The 10,604-nt window shown below is 36.2% G+C and overlaps 1 protein-coding gene across 1 annotated transcript in view; it reads right to left on the minus strand.

Moving 5' to 3' along the window:
- LOC104130907 (aromatase) overlaps positions 1-10,010 on the minus strand; it is a 14,955-nt gene extending 4,945 nt beyond the window's left edge. Inside the window, 7 exon segments of the mRNA XM_009644006.2 lie at positions 1-83; positions 723-837; positions 2,392-2,506; positions 3,196-3,372; positions 5,184-5,338; positions 7,910-8,060; positions 9,753-10,010. Of these exon segments, the coding sequence (XP_009642301.1) occupies positions 1-83; positions 723-837; positions 2,392-2,506; positions 3,196-3,372; positions 5,184-5,338; positions 7,910-8,060; positions 9,753-9,897 (941 nt within the window). The 5' untranslated portion in view covers positions 9,898-10,010.
- Between the last annotated feature and the right edge of the window lie 594 nt (positions 10,011-10,604).

The following is a 10,604-nucleotide window of genomic DNA, read 5'->3' on the forward strand; positions in this document are numbered from 1 at the left end:
GTCACAGACAGAGTATCAGGAGCAGCAATCATCATCTCCAACACACACTGGTTCACATTGTCGGCAGTCAGATCCCCTCTGTTCTGAAAAAAATTGGAAATTTGGGGGGCAATGTTGATTGCTGAGCTCTGATAAGGTCCTCTAGCAGTAGAATGGGAAGGAACTAGAATATCTGCTTTAAACTAAAGTAAAAATCTTGACTGTCTGCCTATCTCATATGGTAAAAGCATTTATTTTTTGTCTTCTAGAGGAAAACCAGAAAAGTCATGTTTTGATGGGTGTGTATTATCCTATAGAAAAGCAAGAGTTTGTTCTTAGCTCAGATTCTTACTGATTTATTGCCTTTCCTCACAGTTTGTGAGCTGTCAGAGAACACGCAAGATAGGATTTACATAGCATTTGAAGTCTTTGCAAATAAAAGGCAATACATCAAGATAAAACACGGGTTAGGGGAAGACTGGAGGACATTCATGGATAGATGCAAGAGTTGTAAGGATGTTCTTTAAGCTGTGAAAAAAATCAGACAAGTGCCTGTTCCCCAAAAATGGAACTATTCAATGTTTGAATCACTGTTAGAGACTCCTCAGACCACAGTAATTTGTATCCCTTTACGATATGACTTTCAAATAGATACATGAAGTTTAAGTTGCAAAGCCTGTGGTGTTAGTGACAGGAGAGTGTTAAAAAATCAGTTAGCTGTATTTTGAGTACATTGCCAATACCTGTGCAAAAATCAGCTGGGATGCAAAATCCATGTGTTCATCCAGCTTTTCAACCGTGGAAAGCATTTGTCGTTTCTGTTCTATTAATGTTTCCATTGCCCCTTTCAGATCCTTGCTGAAAACAGATAAAATCCAATAAATTGATAAATAAAATAATAAAATAAAATTAACTTAGAGAACATGAGGGTTAATTGTTAGAAAAATGTAGATATATGTTGAAAAATTGTATTAACTTGATGGTAGAGTTGATCTAAATTTTTCATATTTAAATAGTCAGCAGTACTGTGTCAACAGTTTCTATTTCAGTGCCAGAAAAGAACAAAGCCCAACAGGTTTTAAAATTTTATTTGGGATTTTCAATTAAAGGATTTTGAAAAGTTTTTGACTGAAAACCTCAGGCTTTCTGTTTGTGCTTGTTATTGGGATAGAAAATCTGACTGGGTTTGCAGGGGTAAATGCATTTAAAACTTCAAACCCGGTAAAGTTCTCATTATTTATAACATTTTTTTATGTCTTAGAAAAATAGCAAATGGTCCTTTTTGCCAACTTCAGCAGAAGAATATCAGAAATAATGATATCCTGTGGTGGTTCTTCACATTGCTTTAAGTCCAGCAATCTTTATCTTTTTTTTTTTTTTTTTTTTCCCCAGTAGAAATTTATGAATACATCCATTTTAATGGCATTGCTTTTGAAACATCAATATTTGCCCACAGGGGCTTTCTAGTAATAACTGGGCCATCACAGTTAGCTATTATTAAAATGACAGAATAAAGCACTAATCAGTGCCATAATAAAACTGGGAAGCAAATGTTAGAGAAGGTAAATCTTGTGTCTAGCTCATAAGAGAGTTGTCAATTACTTTAGATGAATCTTCCTCTTTCAACTTAAAGCTTTTATGTTATACAGCACTATCAAAGCGATTTATTACACATGCTTCATAAGTAGTTTTTCTCACTAGATGGAATCCAAATCCAAAATGAACAAACCGATTGCCAGTTCTTTTTATAGCCAGTCCTCTTTTGGCAGAAGACAGCAAATGAGATCATAAAAATAGAAGAGGCATTTTGTATTTTTGTAAAGAGGAAGATGGCAAAACATATTTGTTCCTTATTTAGGAAAAAAACCCTTGAAATGGATTGTCATGCTGAGCACAGGGTTTTAACTCAAAAACAAGCTTTTGATGCAAAAATGCATGTTGAGGGCACTAATAAATAGAATTATGCTCAGGGATTAACTCTTCTGGGACAGTGCCATGAATGTAGATGGGTTTTCTTGTTTTGATGAACTGTAGTTTATTACTTGACTGTCCTTGACAAGATAGCAAATGCCACTTCACCCCATACGATGGCTTTTCCTTGTCTGTTTGAACTGAACCAGTGACTTCAATTTACTTTCACGTTTCAGCTGGCATTAACTAATATTTTGGTGAGTAAACTAGGACTGAATAGACAAGGGCTTTAAATCATCCCTGGAGATCAGCCACTTGCAACATCAGTGGCAAATCTTGTTCTCTTGCTATCTTGGACCTGCAGACAGGGGACTTCAGCCAGGCACCTTTGCAAGTTTCACAACTTATTTTCTAAAAGGCAGAGGAAAATATAAATGAAGATCTCCTCCTTAGAAAAAAAGAATATTAATGCAAATGATTTGTAAAACTGTTGATACTTACGCTGCCTCTTCATATTTCTTGCACAGCCAAGAAATCTTAAAAAAGATGTCAGGCTTTAATAAAAGTGCTTGCCAAGCATCAAAGTAGTTCTGAATCTTAAGTACGATGGCACTTTCTGAAAATAAACATTAACAAAAAGCAGTATAATATATAACCTTCAACAGTCCAATAACACAAATGCTTCAGAAAAATTAATAGTAAGGCCCTGTTCCCTGCTCCAACTAACTCGATGGGAATTTGATGAACAATTGGGTTCAATATGTGGTAGGTAGCATTAGGAAACATTTGTAGCACACCGTAGAAAAGTTATAGGTCTTTGTAAAAACTCTTGGTAGCTAGCTAAAAGGAGATAGTGGTGTGCCTCCCAGAGGAGAGCAGAAGCACCATATTGAAATGGGATAACTTATACATCATTATAATGTTACTTCTGTCATGGTTTTGATGGTGAAGAAATCACAGAAGACATAAATTTTCAGGCAAACTTTTCAAGGCAACAATTTAGTTTGGAAAGATTTCAGATTCTTACACGCATGTAATATTGGAATTGTACCAACTCAGTGCATAAAAATCTCTTTAAATGGTACTATTTATTAAGGTGTGACAAGCTAAATACATATTTTTTGTCATATAAAATTCCCTTTCATAACTAAAATCACTCCTAAATCAATTTCAATTAATTATATGGTGATATAAGAGTCTCTTCTTGCTCTGTTTTCTGAAATTAAACTGCTGAGTGATGTCAGTGTTTTCCTTGGACATGCACTTCAGATCCATCATAAGGTATAAAAATAAAGCTGTTGGTACCATCCAAAGGTATCCCGAGAAAAAGCTTGTTAGATGTGTCAAGCATGATCCGTCTCATAAGATTCAACACATTGATGTTTCCTGCTTCAGTGGTTACTTCCTCTAGTTTGTCCAGGTGATAAATTGTTGATTCAACACAAATTGCTATCATACGCACAAGACCAGGACCAGACAGAGCTGAAATATGTGCAAAATGATCAAAAGATTGGTTAACTTTCATACCTTACTTATATCTTATCATTTGGTAATAATGGTGTCAATAAAATATAAAATATTATCATGTGAGTGACTGGTATAAAATAGTTCTGAAACCCACTGATTTATCATCTTTTGAAAGAAAAATGTAAGTCTTTGAGTTAAAATGGCAATGAACTCAAAGCCAAACTTTCCTTTCATCCAGCCATGTTGTATCTCAGACACGTGTTTTATGCTGGGTTCATACTGTGTTAAGGGAAGATATCTGGCATTATTTGTGCTAGCTCTCTGCGTGGGAGGGTATCCCTAGCCTTGTCTGCATTACGGGCACTGTGGATGTCCTGCCTCATTTGCTTGCAATGACACTGAGCAGGGAGGATGGTTTGGGGATTCATGGGGAGGATGACGGGAATTTCTGAAAACTGTTGGGTGCCCTTAAACAGCACGGCAGCTTTGCAGTAAGCTGCTGGTGACCTGTAATGTCGCTGTGAATGTGCCGAAGCCCAGTCTGGCAACATGCTCTGGGTTAGCCCACCTGGGTCTGCCCACCTATGAACAGTGAAGATGGTGTCATGATGGCTCTGTTGCATTTTAAGAGTTGAAAAGCAGCCAAAAGCAGTGGTCAGTTCTGCTGCTGTGTAATTCAGTGGGCTTTTCATAGGCTCTAGCTGGAACGGACTCAGATAATTTTTTAATTGCTTTGGCAATTGTGCCCTAAGTACTCTATTTACATTACTTTTCCATACAAGAATTGTTGTAATTGCCTCAAGGATGTTATTTTATCAAATATATGTTGAGAGGGATTGTATGCTTGTACTTGAGAAGAAAGGAGGTCTGTTTTGTAAATAGAGAGAACTGGTAATCCTAGGAATAAGGAGGAAAATAATTTTTTTTTTCCCTGCTATCTTCAACCAGTACAGAGTTGCTGATGTTTTTCAATAGCAAAATCACATAGGAAAGGCCCAAGCATCATATAGAAGCACAGATATATCAACAAAATAATATAGAAAACTTAAACCAACAGATAATTAATTTCTTTTAGGTGCTGCTTTACGTTCATTTCCAGGTTCTGGAATCACTGTCATAAACTACTGCAGTCTCAGCTGGTGAGAATATTGCAGAACAAGCGTGACAGGTTTGATAGGAAGGCTGTAAGATCATTGGAAGTAGCAAGTTCTAACGATAGGCAAATACTGAAAATTTTCGGTTTTTGGAAAAAATTGCTGACTCACAAAACAGTAACACTGGAGTTTGTTTATGTAGTTTCCTATTTGATTTCAATCTAGTGATGTTAATTGCTTCAATCTTTTTGTCTGACTACATTGATTCCTAGCATATTAAAGGGATTCATAAATAGTTCTGTTGTGCAAATCTAAATTAATTAAATGAATTTTGAAGGTAAAGCACTTCCCCCCCCCCCCCCAGCAAAAAAAAAAAAAAAGCTTTTAATTTTGGGTTTGGTGGAGGCTGGGATAGGGACATCCAACTACATTTATGGAAGTGCCAGTTGAGCTAATGTAAATGCTGGACCTGAAATGTAAAAACATGGTGTATGGGCATAATTTCATTTTGTTTTAATTGGATGAGATTAAGAATCTGCAAAACTACTTCAGGACTATTTCAAATAGCATAGCAAGCAGGAAAAGTGTGAAAGAACATGTGCCATAAAATATTTCTATGGGATATATGAAGAACTCATTTCTGTAACTTAAGCATGCAAAGGACAAAGAGTATTTCAGAAAAGATAGACTGTGTGCTACTGTGATGCAGTGTATGAATGTGCACTGCTTTACCTTTGGTGAAAAAGGGTCGAATTTCTTTCCAGTGTGCTGGGTTGTTGTTAAATATGATCCCATTTTCATACATGCCAATGCGCTGTAATCCAAGCTTGCTCCCAAATCGAGAAACATAATGCCAGTGTTTCATTACATGGAACACGCTTGAGGATCTGGGAGAGAAACAAGGATCAAAAAAGCCCAAAACAAAAATAGTTGCCTAGATTGTACATGGAATTTTTATTCTGACACTTTATAGTTGCTCTGAAATGCTGACTTGCATTTTCAGTTCTGCAGGAAGTACAATGCTTGATGTTAAAAGTTGTTCCTTTTACGTAACTAAACTTGATGATAAATGCTTTCAGAATGTATAGTAGAGCAATAATGTATTCTGTTCAGATTTAAAATTATTCTTCAGTTAAAATGCAAATGGTCACCAAAATAGTGTGTATACATAGAAACATGTAGGTATATAAGATACGCTCGGGCAATGGCCAATGTCAGATATTTCAGAAGATGAGATGTAAAATATTTGGCAGTTAATAATTTCATTGTGATGTGCATTAAATCACAGCTATACTGTAGCTATTTGGTCATTTCCAGACACATAAAGAAAGCATGAATACATATGCTTCATCTAAATACACAGCATCGTAATATGATGATGCCTGTGTGGGACAAATACTCCTAAATAGTAAAGTTAGGGAAATCCGTGATATGTAGAATTCTTTTTACAGTTGACAAGTTCTATCTCCACCTGCTGGCAAACAGGTTGTGACCAGCATTATTGCTTTAAGATATAATTTCCTTTAGAGGGAGCTAGCATTTTAGAAATGTTGACATAATGAAAACCTGATCGAATGAAATCCAGCAAAAAGAAAATCAGAACAGAGATTGAAATGAAACAATATGCTACTTTCTTTACCATGTAGCATACTCCATAGACCAAATCCCAGACTTCTTACACAGGTTAGTTTATTTTTTCAGTCAGGCAAAGGTAAATGGGACTTTTGCTATTGACTTCAGCAGTGCTGGGTTTTCAGCACAGTTTTGCATGACCAGAGGTAAAGTTAACGGTGAGATGCTATATGGTACAAAAAGACAAACATGGATAAGGACTGGAGTAAAAACAGGGAGGAGTGTGCCTGCAGGTCCAGCCTTCCAAGGAGCTCAGTACACTCTCTCTTTCCTACACTTCCCCACATCTGCTCTCTCTTCCAATTTTCTTAAAGGGTTTTTGCATGTCAGGGAGCATCATCTGTATTTTCATGAACATGAAAAGATGATGTTGAATTATGACAGCTGTCCCCAGGAAAGAAAAGGTGCAGGAGGCTCATTTAGCTTCCTTCCATTCCATGTATCTATACAGGAGACACATAATAATGTTTTAAGGAAGGATTTTGACATATGACCTTGTATAAACAGATTTTCCTTATGAAACTATTTAATGAAGTTCTCCAAAAGACAACTTCTCTTGTAACAAAGACTGCAAGTCCTTCTCTCTGTGCATTAGCATCTCAGCAGGATTAGATTGGATTGTAAAAATGCAGATGACATTGGTGGAAATAGTAGACTTTTACAGAATTCAGGTTATGTGTAGTTTTGCAGTGAATTTATGATCCACTGAAAACTTTATTCTGTGTTGGGTTTTTTTTAAAAAAAAGCTAAGTACTAGTGCTCTAGATGCTGTCAATGCTTTTATGCAAAAAATAAGTCTGAAGAGAAGCGATGGATTGACTACAAAGTCTGATGCAGCTGTGGCAGTGTTTATCAGCACTCCTGATTTGGTTCTGATGAATTGGTGGTGGAGAGAGTGGAAGACAACAGTAAGAGTTCATAGCATTTTACATTATCAAAATATTATGGTATATCAGTTGATATTTGCACCACCTATATGGGGTAGGAAAGTAAAAAGTTTTCCTGTCCTGATTACCTCTTTCGACAGAGGTAGAAACAGGCAGAGGTGAAGCTGACTTGCTTCACACGGCAAGTCCTGTGATAGTCCTCTATACTACATTGTCTTTTGAAAGCTTTTACAAAATGAAAGGTGGGTATGGATTGACTGATGTTGCTAATAAAAAGGTTGTGATTCTGTATTGATTACACATGGTAAACATTTTGCTACTTTTTTGTAATGGCATAACTCATAAGCATCCAGAAGATCCAATGTAAGAAGAAAGCAACCATCCACTAGAGCTAATAAAATGATAGTGTGTGGTTTAGCATTGTGTTTAATGCTGTGTGTAGTCAAAGTCTGAGTAATCCCATTAATTGGAGTGGAATTACTCATAATCCTATAACACTGCATTTGCTTAATTACCTTGCTGAATTGGAACCATAATCTTCAAGCATTACTCTCATTTTAAGGAGAAATTTAAGAACACAGTGAACTAAAATCTGGCTTAATCCTGCACTGCAGTCAGTCTAGGCTCCTGTATAGTACATAATCCTAATATTAAATGGAATAGTAAAAGAGATTGTAAACATTTTTTAGGATGGAGCCAGAGTACTTAATCTTCCTTTCTGCAAAGAAAATGAGAGAATTCACATAGACTTCAACAGTAGCATCTTTAAAGAAACAAAAGATTAGAAAAAGGACTGTGAACAGCAGGAGGTAAAAGGTTTAGGCTAGGATAATTTTTGAAAATAATAACTTCAATTCTACTTTAGAAAAAAGTAGCAAAGAGGTTGTAAAAATATGAAAAAGCTCTTCATATTATTAAGGATAGAAAATAAGGATTTACTTGCTAATTATAAATGTTTCTTCACCGCTGATCCAAACTCTCACAAATTCTCCATATGTCTTATTGTAGTAGTTGCAGGCATTACCTACTCCCATCCAGAGAAATCTCCCATGTGAAATGAGGGGACCAATTCCCATACAGTATCCTGGCCCTAAGAAATAGAGTAAGAAAAGTTTGGTCTCAGCAGTGCTCACTGACAAGAATATACCTCTGAGCATCACCCTTCTGAAATGAGCTTTTTAACATGACAGCCAGGGTCTGCATTGGGCTGTTCACATGTACAAACCCCTTCTGAAGTTCTGTCGTAGAGAAACTTGCATTGATGTTGTTGAAGCCTCACTCTATGGAAACCTATAGTCCTTTCAATGTATGTACAACTAATAATGTTCATTACTACTTTGTACAATTTCACATTGCTGCTTTGAGATTGCTTGCATTTGGAGGGACAATGGTGAGATTGGAAAGAAAAAATTATCTAGAAAAAATGCTTTTTTTTTAATTTGTGATTTTTAACAAATCCTTTAAGTGATTTTTTTGTTGAAGTGTCATAGTAACACCTACAAAAGTCAATATCCTTTTGGCTTAACTAAATGTAATTAATTATATTTCTCTTAGTTGTTAATATTAGAGTGGGAAAACAGATATTTAAAGGAAAAAGTACTTTTACTGCTGTGAGCTTACAAACACATACTTACTAGGAGCTAAGAATGCATTAATAAGCATTCAGTCAAGAAAGTTCTCAGCTATATCCTTCCACTGCAACTCAGCACCAAATTTCCTTCTTACAACAAAAAGGAGAAAGTGGAGACGGCAGGAGAGAATTTGCCTTTAATTACTTTTAAAAGGAAGTTTCCTTCTTTAGGGAAAGCTTACTTTGCCTCTTTTGTCTGTAAAATGTAAACCTAACTTCATAAACCAAAACAAATGAAGCACTTTTGTACAAAACTTTTGTATACTGTTTAAAAATGTAAAAGTTGCTTATGGCTCCACCATTTAGTAATAAGAATCACAAGAATCCAGATTATTTAAATACCTGTGAACTTAAAGCATATTAATTTAGCTCTGTCTTCTTATTGATCCATTCAAATAGATCACATAACCTTTGGTGAATACTTTCCCCTGTTCCCTAACTTTGGAAATGTTTTAGCATATTGAAGGATGTTTGACAAGAATCTTTTCTCAGAATTTCATTAAGCTGCCACTGTATTGGCTTAGGATCATTCCTGTGAAACACCGTTGTGAGACATGTACGCTGCTCTCATTCACGCCACAGGTCATTGCATTGCATCTAATAAAAAATAGTCTGAATCAGTAACATCTGCCATAAGCCCCCAAACACTATGGAAGGGGCCCTCTGGAAAGGGAAACAATTTAATGCTGTTCTGTTCTGGAAGGTCTTCGGTGCCAAACGTGGAGAGAAAAACTGCTAATCTACTGAAATCTGAATAATTTCCTAGAAAATATTTTGTTTCTAGTATAGACAATTTAGAAAGCTTTAAACTTGAAACCTGTAAAAAGTATCTTATAATGCATGTGAAAATATGCACATCTGGAGTTTGTAAAATGGTATTATATCTTGCTAGCATAAGCATAATAAAGCAGAAAACTAAATGTCATATATTTATATAGCCAAGCCAGGTTTATTATGGAATTTCTGAGGTTAAGTAGAGCCTGATTTCTTTTATCAGTTATTTTAAAAAGCTGTATTATTTAAACTGGCTCTTAGTAAATTTTGTTGGCATATAATCATTATTTAGCATTACTTTTTCACTTAAAGTTGAGAAACAAACAAACGAAATACTCTGACAGCTTTTATGTGATACCATAGCTAAAGTTAGTTTACCTGGTATTGATGAAGTTTCTTCGTGATTCCATATTAGAAACAGAAAGCACATGAGAATGAGTATGGGCACTGTGGCCACAGGCATCGTATCTGGTACTAGGCTGGTGATGTTGTAGTGCGTTGGGTTCAGGGTTTCCAGCATCATCTTTTCCAAGAGCTTCTGCTTTGCTTTAGAGAGAGAGAAAGGGGAAAGAGGCAGAGTTTTCCAAAGCTCAGAGATATCTTTGGCTTTAGCTGCTACCTCTCAAGCCCTCTGTAGGTCTTTAATTGAGCAAATTAGCTCTGGAGGTAGCTTTATTTTATAACCAGTGACTGTCTGGACTGCTTGCCAGGACAAGCTACATCACACGTCGAAGCAGACGTGCAGCGGGCACTCTTCTCACTTGGAAATAACAAAGCTTCTCTGACCTTGATATTGAAGCATAGTTTTGGATACTTTGGCTGACAGACCTCTTATCTCTGATACAACTTGGGCAGCCAATACTGAGGTTTAGTCCTTGCAAATTGCTAACCAAAACACAAGAAGTTAAACTTTCAGCACATGTGGAAGTGTTGAATGAGTTCACTCGCAAGCTTTTTATCTCTGTTACTTACCCTTTTTCCTTCTTGCATGCCTGTAGTGCCAGAGTCCTTGAATTTCCAGAATAGGTACGTTAGTTTTTCATGATGCAGATAGAGTGTACCCCAGGTTTTTGTCTGAAACAATGTATTGCGGGGTTTTTTTATTATTATCAACCTTTGAGTGTAGTATAATGCGTTGCATTTCTTCATGGTTCTTCTGCTAAATACTTTGAAAAGCATAGCGTATGCCATACGAAACAGGATCATGGATTGTGGTGCCATATTTTTTCC

Source organism: Egretta garzetta, unplaced genomic scaffold (genome assembly GCF_000687185.1).
Source record: "Egretta garzetta isolate BGI_Z169 unplaced genomic scaffold, ASM68718v1 scaffold287, whole genome shotgun sequence".
Taxonomy (NCBI): domain Eukaryota; kingdom Metazoa; phylum Chordata; class Aves; order Pelecaniformes; family Ardeidae; genus Egretta; species Egretta garzetta.